At 46.9% G+C, this 25,249-nt stretch overlaps 1 protein-coding gene across 5 annotated transcripts in view; it reads right to left on the minus strand.

Moving 5' to 3' along the window:
* The window catches only part of LOC138473193 (VPS10 domain-containing receptor SorCS1-like), a 3,088,785-nt gene that overhangs the window by 695,233 nt on the left and 2,368,303 nt on the right, over positions 1 to 25,249 (minus strand). For all 5 annotated transcript variants that reach the window (XM_069611754.1, XM_069611755.1, XM_069611758.1 and 2 more), the window contains exons 11-12: positions 8,782 to 8,884; positions 7,555 to 7,631 (exon numbers count right to left, since the gene is read on the minus strand). In XM_069611754.1, coding sequence (XP_069467855.1) covers positions 7,555 to 7,631; positions 8,782 to 8,884 — 180 coding nt within the window. The remainder of the gene's footprint in view (positions 1 to 7,554; positions 7,632 to 8,781; positions 8,885 to 25,249) is intronic.

Below are 25,249 nucleotides of genomic sequence, written 5' to 3' on the forward strand. Positions count from 1 at the left end.
TCTTCTCCATGTGTAGTACTCCTAACCCTACTAATGTTTTAAAGTAGTGGGTAACACAATTGATCTCCTATGTTGTTTCTTATTGAGAAATTTGATTCTAGAAGTTGATACTGTTCTCTTCGCCTTTAGACCACAATTGTCTAAATTCCTAATTCATTTATTTGTATTGCACCATTCATGATGATAACCTCAAAATAATATTTTAGAATGTAGCAGTCCGAAGGAGAATGGATCATCTGTCTTTTTTCAACCATAGAAAATACGCCCTAGTTTATACTTCAAAATGCACATGTGCAGGTGGAGACTCACAACTGCCCCACCAAAGTGCCACCCTTACATGATGTCAGCCTGATTCGGAACTAGGTAGACACAGGGAGAAATTGTGCATGCTCATGATCATAAAATAGTTACCATTTCACTGCTAGTCACCCATCAGAGGACCACAGAGATCAAATCAGGAGTGAGGACATGCTGCCTGATTTTCAGATGGCAAACATGGATGGTGGGGCAGGTGATGGTGGGCCAAGTCAGATCACCTTGCTAGTGGTTTTAGATAATGTCATTAATTCCCCCACGTCCAGCTAGTGGGGACCAAATACTTGTGGCACCCACGGTGGAAGCCCCTACAATGTCAGGAAAGGAAATCAGCATGTCTGTAGTTCTGCTGATATGATGAGGACCATCCAGTCTCTTGCATGGGCCTTCCACATCAGTAATTAAGAGAAATCTCAGACTCAACCTGTGATGATTTGGCGATGGTAATGGTTGTAATGGAGTATAATGTTAATTGGGGCCTAACTAATCATTCCTCTGAAATAACCATCAAACATCTAAATATCAAAAGCACCAATATTCCACTTGAAAATTATGTCTAAAGAAAAATACATTTTGTTGCAGTTCCCATGGTTTGGGTCGGAATGTGAAGAGGGCAAGACAAAGAAAGTTAAAACAACACGTCGATTGAACGGAGTGTTTATAATCAATATTCTGGTGTATACCTTTGATTGGCTGTTGATGTGTTCGTATCTTTACTTGTATGCTCATATGTGTTATCGTTTGCAGTTATATCAGAAATATTTTATGGTAGAAATACCTGCTGTGAATCTTCAGCAGGGGGGGGGCAAAGAATGTGCCGGCTAAGAACACTTATGCATTTTCAGATTTGCGCTCAGCTCCCAGGGGGCTGGATATTTTTTATAACTAACCCACACAAGAGGAAGAAGGATTGCAAAAATAGTTTCATTTTGAGTTGAAACTAAAATGACAGAACTAATGTTCATACTTCAGGACATAAAGTAGGCACCATTGTAGAAATTCCTAGCCATAGTTGCAATATCCATTATCTTCAGGGCATATTTTAGGCACCATTGTAGATATTCCTAGCCACTAGTTGCAATACCCATTATCTTCAGGACATAATGTAGGCACCATTGTAGCTATTCCTAGCCACTAGTTGCAATATCCATTATCTTCAGGGCATATTTTAGGCACCATTGTAGATATTCCTAGCCACTAGTTGCAATACCCATTATCTTCAGGACATAATGAAGGCACCATTGCAGATATTCCTAGCCACTAGTTGCAATATGCAATATCTTGATACTGTGACAATACTTGTTTCATCATTCAGAACTGTACATTAGCAGCAACATATTAAACAAAAGAAATACTATCTTAGCCAGACTATTATATAATAATTTTACTTCTAACCCCTAGGAAAATAAGTTAGACACATCCCACCACATTTGCTACAATGAGATCTCTAAAGGCAGAATGACGCTGTGGGGGCGGGAGGGGGAGTGGAGTCGGATTGAGACCTCGTTAAATAGAATTCAATACATTGTTTTTGCCATAACGTGACATGAGGGGTTGTATTGAAATATATCTCTCCACCTATTTCAGTGGGTAGTGTTTGTCATGATGCCTACCCCCGGGCATCCGGATCGTGTCCATCAGCCCCAGGAGTAGGCATCCTGATACTCATTAAACCCCCCTGCTGGGGGCTGTTTAGATTCAGTCCTGGCACCTTAGGCACCAGTCTCATAATAGAAAACAGTCCTGGCGCCATAGGTGTCAGGCTCATAAACTTTACTTACCTTATGCAGACCATACTGCAAATGAGTCCAAGCCAACGTGAGGCCTGGATGGGACTATTTTATTACAGGGACTATTTTTCACTTGGGTGTGGTTCTGGGGAATTTCTTACCTGGGACTACTTTGCAGGCTATTTAAACCACCGCCGAACAGCAGCCCGTTATTCTGCATCCAGCAGTGTGACGCTCACCGTGTCTGCAAGTCAGCATCCAGTCTTCTGCCACGCCTGCCTCGAATCCGGAGCTCCTAGACAAAGAGAAAAGAAAGGAGAAGAGGTTAGATCACGGACATGATTTGATTCCTTGCCTGATTCTGGACCCAGCACATCTCCGAGCCTGGAAAGGACATTATTTCAGCACATGTCGCTTCGCCAGCAGCAGCGCCGCGTTATACTCACCAGTCCACCGCATCTTTCGACTCGGCGCTGCCTCCATCATTTTCTTCTCCGAAATCCAGCACCTGGGGGGAAAACAAAAGGAATAACAAGGTGAGCCGAGAAAACCGACAAAGACAATCTCTTTGCCACCATAGGCTTACCTGCTTTACCACCGGAGGTATTATTCTTTAATTCGCTGCATCTTCCTATGCCGCACCTAAAAAGGGAGAGAAAACAGCAAGTCAAACTCATGCAACTTTTACCGGACAGTGTTTGGTAATACAGACACTTACCTGAACGCCATCAGCTGCCTCCAGGCAATATTCTTTTGGACCCAGCTGCAACCTAACGAGGGAATGGAACAAGAGTGAACATCGGACATACTGAACTCTTAGAACTTTATAGACACTGGAGTTAATATTCCTCCGGAACTCCTCCAGTACTTTCAACCCAGTAAAGTAACTGGTATCTACGCACCCCTGCATGCCATGCAGGATGGAGAGCTCATCATTTAAAAACATAAGGTGAGATTACCAAAAGGGGATATCGGAGGTGATTAGTGGGGAGAATGAGAACTGTTGGGGGGCCATCACTATAGTCCACAGGTGGCTAAATCCCTTTCTCCACTTACCGGAGAATACTTCTACGAGTCCAGCAGACAAGATTAGGCGGGCCAGTCCAGACTATCATCTCTTCGCAGCTGTCCGGGTCCGATCGACGCCCCTGTGGGAACCAGGTGAGCGTAACAGAACGCGAAGCCTATCTACAAATCCCCACCCGGGCGTAATGGAGACCTCAGAAACCGACCAACTAGCCCAATTGTTAGGAGAATTTAGGGCAGAAGTGCACTCTGCGCGCCAAGAAACTAATGCCCTCAGGAGAGAACTGATTGTGTCAAAGGAGCGCACTGATGATCTTGCCAGACAACTGCTGCAAAACCAAGCCGGGCAAACACCCATACCTGGACTTGGGGGGAATTCAACCCCCGTTTCATCGAGCAACCCTGTGCAAGTGGTTCTACCAGGGAGCATTCCTTTAGCTCCACCCGAACGCTTTGCTGGGGACCCGAAAAGGTTTGCCGTGTTCATGAACCAATGCCGCTTGCACTTTTTATGCAGACCAAGAGCTTTCCCAAATGACCAAGCCAAAGTAGCCTTTGTACTGTCATACCTTATTAGTCCAGCTAGACCACCGACTTCAGAATAGAAAAGCTGATCGAGCTAAGTTCGAGAATCGGGTATTGGTTAAACCCAATGTTACTCCCAAAGGAAGAGATGCATCAGAACCAATGCAGATCGGGGGGCTTAAGGGACCCGTAACTCAAAAAGAAAGTCCACGGGCGGCTAAATCCCTTTCTCCACTTGCAGGAGAATACTTCTACGAGTCCAGCAGACAAGATTAGGCGGGCCAGTCCAGACTATCATCTCTTCACTACGCATCACGTTGGTGGAGACCGCAGCTGGCCGGGTCCGATCGACGCCCCTGTGGGAACTAGGTGAGCGTAACAGTGTTCTTAAGTGTGCATGTTACACTCAGTCACAGAAAGGAGCCCACAGACACACCACACCTTCAGAAATGCTATGCCCAGCTTTCAGAAAGGCTGGGGGAACCAGTGCTCACTGAATGTAATTTTGGACATGCCATGCGCGAGTCGGGCACAGCCTTTGAAGTTCCCCTGCACTCCAGTGTATGGGAGGATAATCCCTGGTGCCAGCAGAGGCGACAACAAGATGGCAGACAACACGTTGCTGTGAATGGACTGTTGGGAAGGACAATGATGTCGTGCAATTCTGAATGAGGATGGGTCCCGCAGAGCCTGCATTGCTGTAGTTGGAGGTGCCTGACCCACAGCCCCCATAACCCAGATTTGACTGTCAATACAGCTCTGTGTATTGACTGGAGGCCACAGTGAGTGCGGAGGGGGAGTGGCGGGATGCGTGTGTGCTGATGAGTCGCCGGCACAGCCTCCAGCATATTTGTATGTGGCACAGGTGAGCAGTGACCTTAGGGAGCTGGAGGGTACATTGTTGAAGCACTGGGCAGGTCCGGGGATGGTGTATGCTAGGAGAATCTTCTGTTTGAGTAGGGTACAGGCACTGCCTCCACGGCTGAGAGCCACATGGAGAGGGCCATATGAGCACCAGAGATTGTGGCTGGCGCAGGAACCTACTATACAGCTGTTGAAATGGATGGCTTAGGGGAGCGGCCTGCATGACATTTGGCTGAGTTTGGCCTTTGTTGAGGACACAGAGACATGGTGAATGCTGGAATATGTTGACATGGAACTGATGAGCACTGTAGAGTCCCGATCTCCTAGGCAGGGACCGCTGTGTAGTCTAGGAGATGCTGATACTGCCCCAGGCATGCCATTGAAAGTCTGGTATATGTCTTTGACGGAGCTTGTGGGGGGTGCCTGAGTCATATCTAGCTGACAGCCAGGAGTGCACATGTAAAGGCTGGATAGGACGTATGCGAGCTATTGTACGATAGATTGCAGCTAACTCACTCACCCACACTACTCATTCTTAGTTGGACCTGAGGCTCACCATTCGCTGAACCTGCTGCTCTTTTCACTCGCCTCTGGACTTGGAAATCAAACACAAGCTGGACATGGGACGGTTTCATCCCACCTGAGTCACCTCCTTCCTCCTTTGCTGGAGCTGCGTAACAACTCTTTCAATAACCTCTGTGACTTTGTGACCTGATCCGTCGGCTCCAGTCTTGCTGCTACACACCTAGTGCATCATTAATGACTTCCCAGCCACGATCTCTGAGCTCTGCTCAGACTCCCACCCTGGACTGCAATTTCTTGCAACCCCCCTGTTTTTCTGACCTGTGTAACCTGTGCATGCGTACAGACGGAGGTGCGAGGAAGGGAGGTCTGGGGGAAACAAATGAGTCCAGTCCAGCAGCGCTAACCCTAACCCAGTCCAGTCCTGGGTTAAATGCAGAGAGGTTGCCCCGCTCATGTAGCGTAAGCTGAAAGTGCAGTAATGCAGTGGCCCGAAGGCAAGTGCAGAAAACTGGTGGAGGAGCCTGGAACCTGTAAGGCTCTGGAGTTGAACCAGGCAACCAGTCACCAAAACGGAACAGAGTTAGGGAGGAGAAGGAGGGTGGAGAGAAAAAGAATGGAGGTTAGCAGGGGAGAGGGAGAGAGAGAAGGAGGAAGAGAAGAGGAAGGTCTTGAGGAGTTTAAGGAAATTAATGTGCTCCGGCTCAAGATGGCGAGAAGCAAGGAGGCTGTTCCAAAGGGAGGCACCTGCAGAGGATAGAGATCTACCCCCAAATCTCTGTTCGTGAAGGTGGCTCACCCACAGAGAGTTGAAGGAGGACAGGTGGAAGACTCTAGAGTAAGAGTATTTAGGAAGAGAGTGTTGTAGCCCCAGAAAGCTTTGTGGATTAAGCAGGGGGTCTTGAACGTGATCCTTGAAGCCAAGGGTGGCCATTGGAGGTATTTCAGCACCAGAGAGATGAGTTCTCTGGGCTTGAGGCCACGGATAAATCTTGTGGTTCTGTTATGGATGAGTTGTAGAGGACAGAGAGTAGAGGTAGGAAGATTAAGAAAGAGACTGTTGCAATAGTCCAGCCTAGAGAGACCCAGGGCTTGCAAGGTGGTGAGGGCAAAAGTGAGAAAAGGCAGATTACCTCTCAGGAGGTGCAGTTGTTAATGAGACTTTTTGGAGATGTCTGAGATGTGAGAGGAGAAGTAGAGATGACCCCTGGATTTTTTGCCTCATTGGTAGGTCAAAGCGCAGGGCCTAGGGAGGTCGGCCAGTGTGAGAGTGGGAAAGCGGGAGAGGGGCCCAATTAGTACGATCTCTATCTTAATGGCATTCAGGCAAAGATCATTAGCAGCAAACCAAGACAGACCTGCAGATAGACAGTCAGGAATGATCGAGGAGGAGGAGGAAGAGGAGGCCAAGGGTAGCCTGAAAGAGAGCTGTGTGTCATTCGCATAACACTGAAAGTTAGAGGTAAAGGTAGAGATCCTGTGGGCCAAGGGGGGCATGTAGATATTGCAAAACCTGGGGGATAGGTTAGATCCCTGGGGAACATCACAAGGAGAGAGTGTGATAGAGCAGAGAAAGGACCCAAGTTCCACCTGGGAGGGCCAGTCAGAGAGGAAGGAGGTGAGCCACACCAGGGCCTGATCTGTGATGCTGAGGGTATCACGGAGACGGGTGATCAGTATGATGTGGTTTACCATATCGAAAGCTGAAGATAGCTTGAGAAGAATGAGGACAGAGGGAGAGTTAGAGGCAACATTTGAGAGCAGGTCTTTACGGGTGTTCAGAAGAGCAGTTTCCGTGCCTCTGGATGCTCTAAAACAAGACTGATGGTCACGGAGACAACCAACAGATTCAGTGTGGAGGGTAAGTTGAGTGATAGCAAAACAAAAGAAAGCCAGACTGCGTTTACTTTACTTTATCAGCCAGCATCAGTCATCAATACAAGCAAAGCCTGCTGTGTGCATCCCTGTGTACAATAAGTGTCACACTGACATGAACGCTCCATGTACTGTGAACGAGTCCCTTTGAATAATAACCCTGAAATTAGCTCTCGGTTGCTGTTCCTGGCCATCTATCAACCTGCCATCACTTGTTGTGAGCATGTGTGCAGCTGACACACAATCGCATCCGAGAGTCTTCACAAGGCAGCCAGCCTACCTGGATACAGTGTACCAGCGACATGCTAGTGATCTTGCAGTTTAATGTGAAGAAAGTGCATTGGAAACCAGACACCGCAGAATATGTGAGCAATGTGTTATGTGAAGGTAATGTAATGGGTTGCTGCAATCAGTAACACAATGGTGACGGTTGAGAATGGTTAGGACCCAGAAAGATCGTGGTGGGGGGTCGCCAATCTGACAGTTTGCCTAGGGTGGCAAAATTCCTTGCACTGGCCCTGAGCACACATCACCCTTCTGTTGCAGCCAGCGGGAATACACATATTTGACAATTTTTAGACACTTGCCATCTTTCCTAAAGAAGCTACACAACATATGTACATGAGGTGGGCTGAATATAACAAGTATCTTTCAATTTTAGAAAATAATTAAAAAAAAACGTTTCTTTATTTATTACCTGCCTCCAACTGTTCCCAGCATCAGATGAAATAAACATGCTGATGTCACTGTTCGACAATTCTGAACCTATGTTACCTGTAAGAAAGACATATCAATATTATTGTTTGCAGGATTATTGGCTGTTGACTGAAGTATCTGGATGATTGCATGTGGAATTGATAATCCTGCACAGTTTACAGTGAACTGAATATTACGCAAGGATTGCACAAATTATGCAAACTCAATAGCTTGTCAGTACTTTTTTACACATCAGTGTAACCTTTGTATTCCTGAGGGTGTGAATTTTAGCAGTGCTATTACACAATTGACAAAGGAGTTCTAGTATCATACAGAGGCATGAGGATACAGGAAGAGAGGTTCTTTAACAATACGGATCTCCAAGGTGAGTGTAAATATTCTTATCACACTCATTGGGGTGTAGATTATTCCTTATCGTACACGGGCGCAAACTAACCACTTTAATACTTCTGTTTGTTCTCTATGAGATAAGAAATCATCAGTTGTTTCATGACTAGAATAGGTGTGACATATATATTGAAAAACAGTAATACCAAAATATGCTTGTAAAGGGTTGTCTAAAGATGTATTTTTTTCGAAGAATTAGAAAAACCTTTTTAAGCAACCAATCTTTTTTAACAAATGCACAATTTTCGTGTATGTTATTACACCACTCTTTTGCTAATCAGCGGAACACATGAACTAAGAAAATATGGCATGCAACACATGCATTTCCATTAGGCTTTTTCATACATCATCCTTTGTTCAGCTATTCTAGAACATGCTACAACCAGATGTAACTGCCGAGCCCGCTGTAACTAGAGACTTAACGGTCACCTGACCAAGGAGACTCAAAACTTCAATGTGTCTGTCAGTGCGTGTTTCTCAATGCAGGAGGAACAAACTCCCCACATTGTTGGTTTGGAATATTCCTTTGAGAAGTGGCTAGAATATCATCGGTCACCTATGGTTAGGGTGAAGACCATATATATAAAATGACAGGAAGGGTCCATTACACACCTACAGAGTTTGGTCTACTGGAACAGTTGACTGAAACAGGCATGGGCGGAGCTATTATCTGGGCTATTTTTTTCCCTCCTGGTATGGAAGTATTTTTGCAGGGAAGAACCCATTTTTTGTAATCTCCTCTTTACCATTCCTTGCTGGTGGAGAAAGTTTCACTTTTTTTTTTTTTTTTTTTTTTGGAGAAAAGTATAAAATACCATACCAGAAGCAACAATGATGCCAGGTGCTGTGTCTCTGCTGGCAATGTTTCCTGAGGTGTATGGATTCTCCGAGACCTTGAGATGAAGATGCAGAGAACAATAGGGCTAGAAAACAAAAGAAACATTACGGATGTTTAGAGATATTGAGTTCATACATATGCATGTATAGTAGTCAAGGTGAGAGACAGGCATTGACAACATTCCTGACTGTAGCATGAATCTGGTGGAACATTGACACAGCGCATTGATTGAGAAAGAGAGCAGGACTGATACAATAACATCAGCTATTGGCAGGTTAATGATGAGGCAGGATGTCCAGCTTGAAAATTTTAAAAGCAAAGCAAACAAGAAAATGAATGTGTTCATTAACACACTACATTTGTGTCAAAGTGGAAACGAAGAGTGAACTCCAACTACCTGTCCATTTATATTTAAGCAACATGCCTTGAGCCGTGGGGCCATTACCGAGTTAGGTAATGCCCCGGGGCCCATAGTTACTGGCCCACGGCAAGACCGGGGTACTAAAAGCAATCTTTTTCTGTCCCAAAACACTGTGGCATTTCGCAAAAAGAAAATAAAAATTGTAAAAGAAAATGGCCACCGGAGAAGGGACAACAGAGTCTGTTTTCCTTTTCCATGGCGGCCATCGGGAGCGGAACAGAAGCGTTCCCGGCGCGTTCGCTACCGAAAAAAAAAGAAAACCTTAGTCGAATCCCCGGCGGAGGAAAATGGAGGCCTACAGCTTTGTGGAGGCTCGGAGCGGGGATGGCACCGTTTCGAGTCTCCTTATTGGCTGAGGGGCATCCACGCCCCCTGCCAGGGCAAAGGAATGGAATACCAGACAAGGGATTCCCGGCAAGGTGCAGACCTGGCGAGGGTCAATCAAAATGTTTGTTTCATTCCGGTTGACCCTCGCCGGGTACTAATGCAACATAGAAGTCGCTATTGACCTCTTTTTAGCCAATGAGAATGTTCGAAATGCACTCAATAAGTACTGGTATTGACCACATTCCAGACAGTCTCATTTCAGAAGGAGCAAGAGAAAAAACAGAAACTATTTCCCTGAAAAATGTGTTCACTTTAACATTGCACCTAAAGCAATCTGATGCGGAAACTGCTCTACTTGAACCAGGCTTAGCAGTAAAATTCTTTCCTTATATAGACGACTTAGTTATTTTAATTTGCCAGAATAAAGGCACTTTTAATTTACTAACATGTTTGTGTGCTTTTCTCATTATTAAACTCACATATTTTACTTGATCATTACAAATCCCAAACCTTTCTTTATAAAATCCTTATAAAGCACATGATGGGCCATTAATGCTTAGGATAATGACCCCTTTCCCAACATATGGCCCACGGCTTTGCCTCAGGATGATGACCCACAACTGTGTCAGTAAGGCTACGATGTGTTTCAACGAATTAACCTCTTTACACATAATCTTAAAACGGTTCCTTGTCAAACCGGTTTATTGGCTATTTTAATTAAATGTCCTGTGCTTATAAACAAGAAAGCTACATTAGTGATATATCAAGGCAGACAAGAAAAAGATGTTTCTAGGTGGGCTAGCATGTGAGCTAGCTCAGTGAGCTAAAGTGCTGCTGCAGCGTCCATCGTGCAACATATGGATCATAGAATTGATAAAGGCAGGTAAACAAGGCCTTTCATTCATCTGAGTTTGAAAAAATATGGATATATTTGGTAGGCCTGAAACAACCTTTCCAACAGACCTCCAAACAAGCCACATTGTGAGGGCATTTAGAGTTGTATAAACCTTGCAAACCTTTAGTAGTGTGGTTTAAGTTCGAGTTGGTGCCTGATTAAAAATGTTGTGAGCAGTGTGGTGAAAAGATCAGCGTTCCTCCTGTCTGCACGGATTCAAATGAAACAAAGTCCTGATGTAGAGACCTGACAGATGCAGGATGTCTGCCAGTCCTCCAGTGAACTTCCTGCCTGCAAGGAGAGTAGACGAAGGGCCCACTTAATTTCAAGAATAATCCACCAAGCATGGCACATAGGCAGAATCAGCCTAGGCAATTCCCACCACAGTCTGGCAGAGTGTTGACCCGCCTGGTGAAGTTGGGGCCAGTGAAGCCTTGGGGATCCTTGCCACTTTGTGGGTCATGTGCAGGCATGCAGACACGTATGAAATCTTTGAGAGTTACTCTGGCCCTGGAAGATTAGCAAGCTTGAGGAACTGCTCTGAACTCTGACTACCACAACCTTTCTGATCACTCTGCCCACTTTATAGGTGAATGATAGTGCCCCAGGCTTTGTTTAGAGGTGGCAAACAGGTGTCAGAGCAAAGGCGGACAAAGTTAGAGCTCAAAGAAGCTCCTATCTGAAACGGAGTGGTTCATTTTACTATAGTTTAAGGATGCAATACCATAATTTTGAACATCACACATATTATATAACACATTCATAGTTGTAACATCTCAAAATGTGCATTTGTCTTCGGTTCACAGTGGTTCATACATCATAACCAATGAGCAGGTCAATAAATACTGGTGAGCTCCTAAGATGTCATGTTATTCTCGTCTTCCTACTTCATTGTTGCAAAATGAACACGAGCTGTACTGCACGTTGGACATCATTATGAGGTTGATGGTTATGGAAGAACCAGGTGGTATTTGCCTATTCTGCCTAATTATAGATCAGCGTGTATTTATAGAATTCACTATTTCTCTAAAGTATTAAATGCTGCCTGATTAAGATGTTCAAAACACATACAGTTTTCTTTAATCAAAGCCATCAAAGCATAATTCAAACACCATTTAATGTAAACACTATCGGAAATGCCATACATTTCACTTATTAGATGTCAATAGTGAAAACATGACATTATTTAATATATTACATGATATACATGATACACGAAGCATTGATTATTGCATGTTTTCCCCAAACCAGATGTCATCCTATGAACTGTTTTCATTGAATACATTATGAAGTTATCAGGTCATTTCACAGTGATGTAGTGTGGCTGTTAATTCTGCACCCCTTCTAAGAAGGACATTGTGGTCAACTGTTTGCTCAACACATTGTGTCATATAGTATTTGTTTTCCTTTGTTATGTGTGACTGATGCCCCATGTAAGACTTGACTGTTGTAAACAAGGGCTTGCAGCCCAGAATTAACGTCAGCATGTGCATGCTTCCTTGTCATCAAAAGAGAACACATCCTAAAATTGCTGTACAGCAGGAGACTGATAATGTATGCTTGGATTGGGCTAACTTGGCATAACAACTGTCGATATTCTGGCTCCAACTCTCTGCTGATCAAACACTTCTCCAAGCAGGGACCTGGGGCAGATCTCTCTCCTCGGCTGGCTCTCTCCTATGGAACAAACTCTCTATCTCTCTCTCTCTCTCTGTCTTGACCAGGACCACCTCATGATCTGCAAACAACTGAAGACGTTTCCCTTCTCCTCCTCCTTCCCTCTCCCGTGCTAACCATCCTCTCTGTCAGTGATATTGGAGGCCTGGTCCCTCAAGAGTCCAATAGGGTTATGGCCTTCTGCCAATTTGCCCCCAGCACCCCCACCTTCACTGCCTTCTGGGCCCACACCCGCCTGTTAGGTGGTTTGTCTCCACCCTGCACTCACCTGTTGGGTTGGTAGACCTCCCTCTTTGACTGGGATGTCTCCACCCATGCACTTACCTGCCCCCCCCCAATTTGCACCTCTGGTACTTCCCCCCACCCGACCATCCGCTTTTTCCCACTGTCTTTCACGCTCCAAATGTCACAAGGCCTAGTAGGACCGCTGTCAGTTTCTATTTATGCATTGTCTATGTCATTGTTTATTAGCTCTCTTGTTGCCCTCCCTTCTGCCTTGTTATGGTTTGAAACCCTGCCTTGTTGTATAAGCGTCTTATACATATCCAATAAGATAAATACACCCGGAGAAACACTGTGACATATCTTTGCATCATCTCACAATAGTTACTGCGATCTTGAAAGCTTTGAGCCATGTGCAAGTTGCCTGAAGGCAACTTCACTAGAATATTGAAGAGCGAACAAGAGAATGAAAACATCAATCGTTTTCTAATATCTCATAATAGCTTCTGCTTTTTTGACAGAGGACATGAATTACAAACAATAAACTAAGAAATGTTGCCACCTGTTTTTGTACATTATTAATGTTCAGTTTTGTAGAGAGTGCAGAGTCACTGAACTGTGGTGCATGACAAACACTTGCTTCTGGTGCTTCTAGTGCCGTTTTTGCCTCTACATTCCGCTAATTTCAGTACCTTGAAGTAAGGTATAGATGACATCACTAGCACAGCGTTTTACAGAGAACAGGGCTTATTCTTTATTTATTGTATAGAGTGCCTAGCGGGTATCCGAGAGAGAAGCTGGGGACCCAATTAAATTGGAGGCCACTGTGGGAACACAAGTGTAGCAGGTCACATCTCTCCAAGACCACAACATGTTAGCCAAACACTGCAGACAATCTGTTGCAGCAAATGCCATGGTAACTAACAAGCCTCATTGGTTTGTAGCCTTTTGGTAATAAATGCAATTGATGACTTTTTTGCTGCTTAAAGGAAAGGCACGAAGGAGAGAGAACAACGCGTTCATGTATATAGTCTGAAAAGGTACTTTTAGGGTATGCAACTGGGACAGAGGTATATTTTAATGGTACATTTTTCGATTGTCAAACTGGGTGGACTATTCCATACTTAGAACTTTGCCCAGACCTCCACATGTTCCAATTAAATGGAATAGGTTTAATATTTCATATGTCTCTCTAAAAAGACGATTACTGCTCAACAGGAGGACAGGGGTGGATAGTGGTGAAACTGCCTTCACAGCCCCGAACTACCAGTGAACCAGCAGTAATCACAATCACAAAGATGAAACAGGCACAGTTTGAAAGGTATACGTCGGGCTCCTCTTTCGGAGTGCAGGCTGAGGGCAGGCTACATCTTCAGGTGGGGTGTATGGGAATAACAGGGGTAACCCAAACAGCAATAGTACAATGACTCCAAAATAATTAATCTCAAATCAAGGTAAGTCTATGCTATGCGTTCAGGGAGTTGAGTGCTGTAAGGGTCCCCCGGGGGGAAGTGCAGGAGGTGCCTGTTGTGGGGGGGCAACAGGGAGCAGCAGGTAAGTGCATGGGCGGAGATGACCCAAGTGAAGAGGGAAGTAAACCGTCCACCAGTTAAGTGCAGGGTGGAGATAATCCACCATTGACATAAATCTGCCACTGGTTCACATGTATAACAGAGAATAGTGCAATGGGAAACAGTTTCTGTAAATCCTGTAAGCAGCAATGCAAAGAAGCAGTTCCTAAAACAGGTTACATGATATGGGTGTAAAATAGGAAGTGCAAGATAGAAGTACATAAAGTATGGGTTCAGCAGGTGGCATAAAGAAGCACAGCTAGAAAGGAGTATGTTTCTGTCACAGTACAGTTTATCTTTATATGCAATGGGTTCAGCAGGTAACACAAGTATCACATGCATAGGTGAACAATTTCTATCACACCTTCAATTACGAGCATTGCAAACGCAACTAAGTCAATTTCTACCAGAGTGCAATTGATGTAGCTTTATGATGGATTCAGCACACATAAAGCTAATGCAGGGAACCCTTTCTATTACAACAGGTTATTCAAGTACCTGATGCACGCAGTACATTTCTATCATAGCACGATGAATGTAAACAGGCAGCACAGAATACGTCTAGCTAAGCTAGAGGTTCAGTATGTATCAGGAAGCGGTTTCTAACACAGTGCAATTGGTGTAGCTATGATATGGCCTTCTATCAGGGACCACCGAATAGACTTAGCTGTGTTAGGGGTCCAGCAGGTGACACCAACATGCAGATGCAGTGGAGAGCAGCTGGCAGCACACCTAGCAGATGCAGAGGAGTTAGTTCAATCAATGTACACTGCAAACAGGTAGCACAACAAAATGTAGTTAGGTTATGGGTTCAAGCAGGTGACCCAAAGAAGGAGATGCAGTGGAGAACAGCTGGTAACATGAGTAGCAGATGCAGAGGAGTCAGTTCCGTTGATGTGCATTGGCTATGATTCCAAACAGGCAGCACGTAATTAATGCAGTCAAGTTATGGCTTCAATCAGGTGGCACAAAAAAGGAGATCTGATTAGTCAATTTCTACCAGAGTTCAATCGATGGAGCTATTCAATGAGTTTGATATTATTAATATTATTAGGGTACTGCTTGGGTGTGGACCTAGATTCAGGAAGCAATGGGGCACTTTACAAATTATAGGGGGAAGTACACAGTGAAGGAAGCAGAGGTACATGGGAGTGGGGAGCTATCAACTGGGGAGGATAAGGGAGGGATATTTAGGGATAATAAGTACACACATTTCCACCTTGGACTAATTTTAGCGCCATCTCTGACCTCTATAAGAGGTTTTGTGTATACTTTAGAAATGATGCTAATGTAACAGCAGGTGTTAGGGTGTTAGGTGTGTGACTTGGTAATGATGTGAGGCATTGAGGGCAAACTAAAGAGGGGGTGATTTGGGATTTAGCATAGCATAGTGTAGTTTAGGGTGCTAACAAATGATTAGCTACAAATAATGTAATTATTTATTGAGATGAGAGTGGGTTTGCTTAGCCCGTAGGCTGCTGGATGGGTGGGGCATTAAGTTACAATATTGGACTAGAAAATGAATATGAGCATTGAAAGCTGAATTGCAGTGTGCTTTGTGGATGTGAGGTTCAGAGCGTAATGAGACAGTAGAATAGGAAGTATAGCTCAGGGGCAACAAGTCTGTCTTGGAAGTAAGGGTGGGAGATCGGTAGACAGCTATCTGATTTGGAAACTATTTTATTTTGTCCCAAAACAATTTTGCACAGATGATATAGTTAAATGTTTACATGACTTTCGATAAGCACGAAAGTATACGGACAGATGTTGTTTCAACACAGGAAATATAGGTAAGTATCGACCTCTCCATTGGCGAGGTACAATTTCCAAAGTGATGTACAAGTACACAATACAGGCAAGTGAGAACAAAAGATTTTTGCAGGGTGCTGCCTGGGACTGTAGTAGGTCCGGGGACTTTGAACAAGACGGTGTACACAACACTGTCTACAAACACATATACAATGGGGTTGTGTCACGGTACATCGACACTGGAGTGTTTCGGCCATTTAGAGCTGGGTGAGAGCTTGCAGTTGCAGTGGCCTTCATCAGGATGAATGCTGATTTTGAGACTGTCCGCATCAGTAATCGTCTGCTGTGGTTGCAGCGGGGACGCTGTGCTTGATAGTCCTGGAGAAATGCTGGACTATGAGGAAACCATGCCAGGGAGTGGCATGGGCTGACTCAGAATTAATTCAGGTCCTACAGGTGGGAAGATTAGGCCTGGAACATTTAGGAGTGGAGCGCAATGGGTGCGGCTGACCTCCTCAATGCACCATTGCATCGAGGAGGTCAGCCGCATCCATTGCGCTCCATTGCCCTCCGCTCCTAGACATTCCAAGCGTAATCTTCCCGCCTGTAGGACCCAAATTCATTCCGAGTCAGCCCATGCCACTCCATGGTTTCCTCATAGTCCGGCATTTCTCCAGGACTTTCAAGCACAGCGTCCCCGCTTCAACCACAGCAGATGATTAATCACACGGACAGTCTCAAAATCAGCATTCATCCTGATGAAGGCCACTGCAACTGTGAGCTCTCACCCAGCTCTACATGGCCGAAACACTCCAGTGTCAATGTACAGTGACACAACCCCATTGTATATGTGTTTGTAGACAGTGTTGTGCACACCGTCTTGTTCAACATCCCCGGACCTACTACAGACCTGGGCAGCACCCTGCAAAAAATCTTTTGTTCTCACTTGCCTGTATTGTGTACTTGTGCATCACTTCGGAAATTGTACCTCGCCAATAGAGAGGTCGATACTTACCTGTATTTCCTGTGTTGAAACAACATATGTCCGTATACTTTCGTGCTTATCGAAAGTCATGTAAACATTTAACTATATCATCTGTGCAAAATTGTTTTGGAGACAAAATAAAATAGTTTCCAAATCAGATAGCTGGCTACCGATCTCCCACCCTGATTTCTAGTATTTTATATACAGGTAGCCTCCTGGGCAGATCAGGGCTCCGCCAGGCGCCCTTTATATATCTTTTGTCTTGGAAGTAAGACAACGCAGCTCAAGTCAGGTTTGAATCCCGATCCTACATTTAGAAACCACACGTTGGGTTTAAGCGTGTTATAAAAAGAACAATTATAATGTGCTTTGTAAAAACAGCTTCTTTGTTTAAACATGAATGCAGAGAGGATGTCATGACGCTATGTAGCACATTTCATCCAGGCTGGAGAAAATTGCTGTATAAAGGTCACTGTGGAGAAACAGAAAGGGTTTGGAAAATTACTGATGCATTGGTAAAAGGAGAAGTGGCGACAGAATAGGTGTCCAAACAATATGGATCTTTAGGAAAATATATGCAGAGGGGAGGGAGCAAAGTGATCTGTGAAGCTGAGGAAGAGCAAATCAGGGGGTTTGCCAGAAAACGATGGAGGAGGGGAGAAAGGAGAAAAAGAATAAATCAAGCAGTTTGGATCGGGGCTGCACTGTTCTATGAGACGACAGATTGTGCTGAGCCGGACTTTAGGGGAAGGAGGGAGAGTCGTTGATGTGCCCTGCAGGCAAGTGAGAGTGACAGAAAGAGGGGGGAGAGTGCCAGTGAGATGAAGGGCAGCCAGACTTGCAGACAAAATCTGGAAGCAAAAATTGGTGAGTTTGAGTGAAAAATAATATTAATTAATTAGGGTAACTCATAGGCTAATCCGGGCAGTGCCAAATCAGGATAAAACAAACAAAAGGAGCCACAAACACATTTGTTCTTAGGAAGCTTTGTTCGCACATGCAAAAAGAGAAATTCACTGGGAAGGAAGGATGGTCTGTAGGAGTGTTTTGCAGCTCTGTTAAAATGTATCATTCACACTTCCAAGGTTACATATACAAATGTGCATATATTCTGCCAAATTCTCTAGGGAGTAGCTAATTCCACTGGAGGCAAAAGGGAAAATCATTGTTGGGGGTTGGCGATGTCAAGCAGGCTGATGCCATACCTGCAAATATAGAATCACTGCACTGACAGATGGTGAACGCTGTGTTTTCCTATGTTTTTCTTCCTGTGTTTTACATGTATTCAGTGAAAGTGCATTGTGATGTTTCTCTCTGTGTGTTTTTGCTCTAGTCTGCAGAAAGATTATAAGGAGCCACAAGGCAGAGTTGAAAAAACTGTGTGCAGCGTATTAGTGTGCGGTTTGGTTATTTTTTATCAGTATTACAAATGTGAAAACTTAAAGTTTCTGGTTTTATACCATGTCTGGTAATTCCCTAGCCAAGTGTCCCATAAAATAATGTATAATTTTGAGCTATTTCCTCATACTTTAGCAAATGCAAATCATGGAAGCACATATCCCTGCACACAGTGAGAGTGTTCTATGTATATTGTTATACAGATGAAATGTAACACAAGTAACAGATTGAAGGGAGAACATTTCTACCAGGGTACCAGTGATTTGTCTATGGTATTTCATGCAAACATGCAGCGCCAAATCAATGTAGCCTAAGAGGCAATGCAAAGGAACCAGTTCTTATCACTACCTATTGATGTTGCTATGCTATGGACTTCAACAAGTAGGATACAATTAGAAGTGCCTATGTTATGACTATAGCAGGTAACACAAGTAATCGGATGCAGTAGTAAAGAATTTCAGCAGTTAACACAAGAAGTATTTGCAAAGCAGTATTTTGATCACAATACAAATGATATAGCTATACAATGGATGTATTAGGTTACATAAAGTAGATGTAGTTAAGCCATGTTTTCCATGGTGCATTGGTTTGTTGCTATGTTGTGCAGATTAGACCAGGCAATATTTGATAATGAGCTTCCCTTACCTGAACCTTGGTGACACTGTGTGATGATAGGTGTTATCAGGTGAACAGAAAGGCAGGAGACACCCTTATCCTAAGCCCCTTGCCTGCTGCCCAGGCAAGTACTGCCTTGGGGAGTCTGGGGATATCAAGATTTCCATGTTAAGTGACCCTTGGATTTACCAATCAGTTGAGTGGGACAAGCCTGAGAGGTGGGTAACTCAGGCCACAGAGGTGGTGGAAAGGCACAGGGAGGAATTGGGGACGTGGGCTGAGCCAGGTGAAAAGCAACACGAAAAGAAAGGTAATCTTTGAGGGTAAGTGAACAGGGTTCCTTCTTATCCCCACGGCAATTTAATGTTTACACTAAAGTACTAGCAGACAATATAGAACTGTTCTGTAAATCTATCGAATTATATGCATGAACCTGCAACTTGATAAACTCCTCCAGAGAACCCAGGATTGCATCATCTGAAATAGCTTTGCCTATGCACCACTATGACAGGGTTATCTTCTTTGGCATAGTAAAACCTGCCACGTGCATTTTCCTGGGTGCAGCACCCAGTGAAGCTGCCACGGTATGGATACTTGGCATACTTTTCAACATCAAACACCCACTCTGACCACAAATAGATCAGTAGCCCGCATATCACTCTGCCAGCTCAACATCCATTCGGAAATGGTCTCCAACTTGCAAATGGCAATAGAACATTTGAGGTGACTAGAACCCTTGCTCACTCTCACCTAAACTATGGAAATTGCCTCTATCCAAGAGTGAAGAAGTCACAACTAATCCAACTGCAACCTATCCAAAATAAATCAGCTAGAATTATGTTGGTACTTAAGCCCTGGGACGATATCTATCCAGCCCTAAAACACCTCAACTCGCTCCATGTTTTAAAGAGAGTAATATACAAAATGAACTGTATTAATATCCACACCGTCTATAACAATGATCCTACTACCTGAAATCTTACATAATCAAATATGTACCTTCCATAGTGCTAAGATCATCAGAGGGGAACAACCTAACTCCACCCAGGTTAAAAAGACTGAAACACCGAGGGACATTTCAGTGTTAGATTCAACATTTTGTAACACGCTCCCCACAATCCTACAACCAGAACACAGCCTCAAAAGGTTCAAATGATATGGGAAAATCTGGCTCCATAAACTAAATATCTAACTCAGACATGGCTGTGCACACTAATCCAAATAACACCCCCAAACCCCATGGCTCCTTATGACCACGTCAACCTTTGGCTGTATTTTAGTATTACCAGAGACTTTTGAATTGTCCTGCCTTTGTCCTGCAAAGATGTTACCAGATTTCTTCCTGCATTCACTTGTTTTCTCGCTGCACGCCGAGAAATCAATTTGTCCACTAGTGTTTTCACATTCACTGCCTTTGTTCTCCATTCTTTGGGCATCTTGCCTCATCGTTTTCCACAGTATCTGCTGTTTGTGGCCTGGCCCTGCTCTCTCCTCCCATTGTTTGCACTTGGCTTTAAGCCAATCCAAGCAACTGGGAGGCGGGAGCTGGCCACCACTACCGCAGGCCTACAACGAAGGACCCTGTCTGCTCCCTGTACGCTTATGGAATGCTGCCTACTTCTCCTGCCCCCCCACACCCCTCTGATCCCCTGTGATGTCTCTCTGAGACCCTACCCCCATCTGGTCTCCTGTGATGTCTCTGTGTGCCCCCCCATGCCCCAACGGTACCCCGAGATGTCTCTCCATGTCCCCCACACCCACTGGTCTCCTGTGATGACTCCTTGTGCCCCCCACCACCATCTTGTCCCCTGTGATGTCTCCCTGTGCCCCCCACCCCCTCTGGTCCAAGGTGATGTCTCCCTGTGTCCCCCACACCCACTGGTCTCCTGTGATGACTCCTTGTGCCCCCCACCCCCTCTAATCCCCTTTGATGTCTCCCTGTGCTGCCCACCCCCCTCTGGTCCCACATGATGTCTCTCTGTGCCCCCCACCACCCTTTGGTCCCTGTGATTTCTCTCTGTGCACCCCAACCCCTCTGGTCCCCTGTGATGTCTCCCTCTGCCCCCACCTCCTCTGGTCCCAGGTGATGTCTCACTGTGTCCCCACCCCCCTCTGGTCCCCAGTGATGTCTCTCTGTGCCTCACACCCCCCTCGGGTCCCCTGTGATGTCTCCCTGTGCCCCCTCACCCCTTTGGTCCCACATGATGTCTCTCTGTGCCCCAACCCCCTTCTAGTCCCCCGTGATGTCTCTCTGTGCCGCTACCCTGTTCTGGTCCCCTGTGATGTCTCCCTGTGCCCTCCACGCCACTCTGGCCCATGTGATGTCTCTCTGTGCCCCCGAAACCCCACTGGTCCACCGTGATGTCTCTCTGTGTCCCCACCCCTCCTCAGGTCCACGTGATGTCTTTCTGTGCCCTCCACCCCATCTGGTCACCCATGATGTCTCTATGTTCCCCCCAGGCACTCTGGTCATTGTGATGTCTCTCTGTGCCCCCACCCCCTCTGGTCCCCCATCCGTAATGTCTCTCTGTTCCCCCCACCCCTCTCTGGTTCCCCGTGACATCTCTCTGTGCCCCCACCCCCTTCTGGTCCCCCGTAATGTCTCTCTGTGCCCCCCACCCCCTCTGGTCCCCCGTGATGTCTCTCTGTTCCCCCACACCTTCTGGTCCCCCGTGATATCTTAACTGTTCCCCCCAACCCTCTCTTGTCCCCTGTGATGTCTTCTGTGCTCCCCTTCTGGTCCCCCTTGATGTCCTCCTCGCCCCTGCTTTCCCTGATTTCTTCTCCTGCGTCCCCCTCCCTTTCCCTTCTTCCACTCCCCCCACTCCCATTCATTGCAGGAATTGTCTTGATTCACTAAAGGTTCACCATTAATGACTTGTTGCCAATGCTTGGATTTGACTTTTGGACACATTGAGCCTCATTACGAGTTTGCCGGTCCGGATACAATGGTACCAGTAAGCTTACCGGTACTGTTGTATCCAGACCGGCAAACTCCGAGTTGTGCTCCCGGGCTGCCTTTCATTCCTCCAGTTCTGACCTGGTGGAATGAAAGGCACCCGCGAGCACAGCTTGCCCGTTGCACCAGCACGGTAATGAACTGCGCCGGTGCTACAGGTATCCCCATTCCCATTGGGCCCTATGGGGCTCAATGGGAATGGGGATCACCCGATTCTGGCACCCGCGAAGTTGCAATTACTATGTCAGGCGGGGCTGGAATACCCCGATAATTGCCCATTCGCGGGTGCCGGATATTTTTGGATGTTTGGCGGCAGCTTGCAGGTTTTACCAGAAAGGCTACTGCCAAACTCCTAATGAGACCCATTGACTCTTGGTGCTTCACCCCCTCAACCCTCATGCTGGACCTCCCCAGGACCTTGTACTCAGGTTGACCCTGAATCATGTCGTGCCCATCATCACCATGAGTCCCTATCTACATTTTCTGTTCCCTTGCAACATTATCAGGGTAATTCATAGAATCCAGCGCACAAGTAGCGCACGCGGCTGGCGCACAGCGTGCGCCTGCGATAGTCTGCGCCAGGCACGTGCGCTAAAACTGATTTCCGCGCACAGCGTATTCATGGATTTCATGCTCCCAAACCAGCCGTGGCGCAGAGAATCGCAGCGAGCCTGCAGCAGCGCCAGTAACGCCCCCAAGAACGCCCTCGCGCAAGGAAAAGCCATCAAAATCGCTAAATCATCGCTAAGGGCTGCGCTAACCCTGGACCACTTCACAGGGCAGGCAAACAAGGAAAGCAAAGCGGGCAATCTCCAAATCAGGAGTACGCGGGAAGTACTACACGCGACTAGGCAGGGAACGTGAATTACAGGGGTACGCGGGAATCATCACACGCGAACAGCCAGGGTGCGTGTATTACAGGGGTAGCGGGAAGTTCAACACGCGACTGGCCAGGGTACGTGTATTACAGGGGTACGCGTGAAGTAGAACACACGATAGGCCAGGGAACGTGTATTACAGGGGTACGCGGGAATTATCACACGCGAACAGCCAGGGTGCGTGTATTACAGGGGTAGCGGGAAGTTCAACACGCGATTGGCCAGGGAACGTGTATTACAGGGGTACGCGTGAAGTAGAACACGCGATAGGCCAGGGAACGTGTATCACAGGGGTACGCGGGAATTATCACACGCGAACAGCCAGGGTGCGTGTATTACAGGGGTAGCGGGAAGTTCAACACGCGATTGGCCAGGGTACGTGTATCACAGGGGTGCGTGGGAATTATCACATGCGAATAGGCTGGGTGGGCCCTCACAGGTGTACCCTGTACACCCTCCACGGCCCCTGCAGGCAGCCCACAAAACAGTGGACTACCCTGCACACCTGATCATGTCCCCCTGCACCCCCATCCACCAGGGGCACCCTCCACCAGGCCCCCACCCATGTCTCCCACCACCCCCACCCCCCAGCAGTGCAGGGGCACCTGCCATCAGGCCCCCACCCATGTCTCCCACCACCCCCACCCCCCATCCACCAGGGGCACCCTCCACCAGGCCCCCACCCATGTCTCCCACCACCCCCACCCACCAGCACTGTGGGGCACGTGGCCAGCAGGCAGTCAGGCAGCAGCAGATGGCAGGTGGGAGCGTGCTCAGGGCTCTGGGGGACTGTAATTTGGCCTCCTGGCCAGGAGCGTGGTCTTTCGTGTTTGAACGCGTGGACAGCCTGATAGGGAGTGATTTTGCACGTGAAAACCCCACACTCAGCGAATCGCGCGAAAACCCGTCACCAGCATATGTGCGTCTATAGTTACCTGCACGTGCAGTGTCAAAGCGTGTGATTGGTGAAAATTGATCTACACGCAGGAGTGACAAAGCGTGTGATTGGTGAAAAGTGAGCTACACGCAGGAGTGTCAAAGCGTGTGATTGGTGAAAAAGGATCCACACGCAGGAGTGACAAAGCGTGTGATTGGTGCAAAGTGAGCTACACGCAGGAGTGTCAAAGCGTGTGATTGGTGAAAAAGGATCCACACGCAGAAGTGACAAAGCGTGTGATTGGTGAACATGGGCCAAGCACGTACATGCCGTAAGTGACGCTGTACGTGTGGGCCTGTATATAAGGTAGTGTTGAACACCATTTCCTTGTACGTGCTTTTCGTGGAGAGCGAGTGGGTGAATTCTGTACTTCTTGACGTTTCACACGCAATTTACTTCACGGCGTTTCCAGTTCGTACTCCCTGTTACCTCTGACAGCTTTTTCTCTTTTTCCTCTTGTACTGGTTTACCTGGGCCTGTTCCCTCAAACAGTGTCCCCTTCTACTGTTGTCCTGTCTCCTCAGACAGCGTACACATCTTCTTTTGGCGGGGGTGTTGCCAACCAAACGCGCTCATTTTTCACGCTCTTTTACCTGGCAGACGGTGAGTCACGCACGTATCTAACTTCTGTGCATGCCCCGTGTGTAGCCTACCCCTACAGAGGTCATTCTAGGCTGCGTGTGACACGCATACGTTCATTGTGTTACTGGATGCCACAGCGTAGTGCAGGGTTTTCCATCAGCACACGTGGTCTAGGAGGGGTATTGTGCACGTTCCTTAACTTTTTTGGGGTGCCTGTGCGTTGCGTGACCCGTCATCTTTCCCCAGGGGTGTCATATAGCCTTGCCACTGCACTAGGGTACGAATACCATCTGGTACCCAACCCCTTTGACACCCAATTGCCCAGGACAATTGTGCACACCGACTCCCATACGCACAATACCATCAGTGCCATGGTTGGGAGGCGTGCAAGCCGTAAGGGTGGCAAAGGTGGCCGAGCCACACGTGGTGGCCGTGGAGGATCCACTAGGGGACGTGGTTGTGACTTGCAGGGTGCCCCTGTCCCCCCCAGTCTGGAGGACCAGTCAGGGACACCCATGCCCCCCCCCCCAGTTGAGAGTCATGTGGCTGATACCAACCCTGATCAGCCCTTGTCGGACCAGGCCATTGTGGCACCAGACCTGTCCGAGGGTGATCCCATCGCTGACATCCAGGTCAGCAGGTCCACTGCACGTGCACCGGTGCACATTGGTGTCATCAGGGCATGCGCATCTATGCCAGATAGGTCATCTGCTGGCCCCCGTAGCCAGGGTGTGGCTCCATCCACCCCACCTCTCATACACCCTGCCAAGACTGTGTCGGTCCTAGTTCATGCACCTCAGATCAGGCCTGACCCCATCCCACTACCCCCAATGCCTGCACCTACTCCCATGCTGAGTGGGCAATCCCACACACCCAGTACTGAGTCCACCACGGCTCCTGCCCCTAGTGTCCACAGCGGCGTAGGACACTCTGGATCCCCACCCCCTTCCAAGCGCAAGAGGAAGAGTGCACGTCCGGCACAGGCTGATGCCCCAGGCACGGCTGCACAGTCCGGCCCATCAAGGAAGCCAAGCTTCACAGACGCCGAACTGAATGCACTTGTTCAGTATGTGTCAGATCATGATAGGGAAATGGTCATCGTTGCAGGGTCCAAGACCACACATGCCAGACGCCAGGCACACTGGCAGACCATTGCTGACAGAATAAGTGCCCTTGGAGTAGTGAGGCGCACAGCTAGTGATTGCCAGAAGCGCTGGAATGACCTTAAGCGCAG

The sequence above is a fragment of the Ambystoma mexicanum genome, chromosome 8 (assembly GCF_040938575.1).
Source record: "Ambystoma mexicanum isolate Mex_15411 chromosome 8, UKY_AmexF1_1, whole genome shotgun sequence".
Lineage (NCBI taxonomy): Eukaryota > Metazoa > Chordata > Amphibia > Caudata > Ambystomatidae > Ambystoma > Ambystoma mexicanum.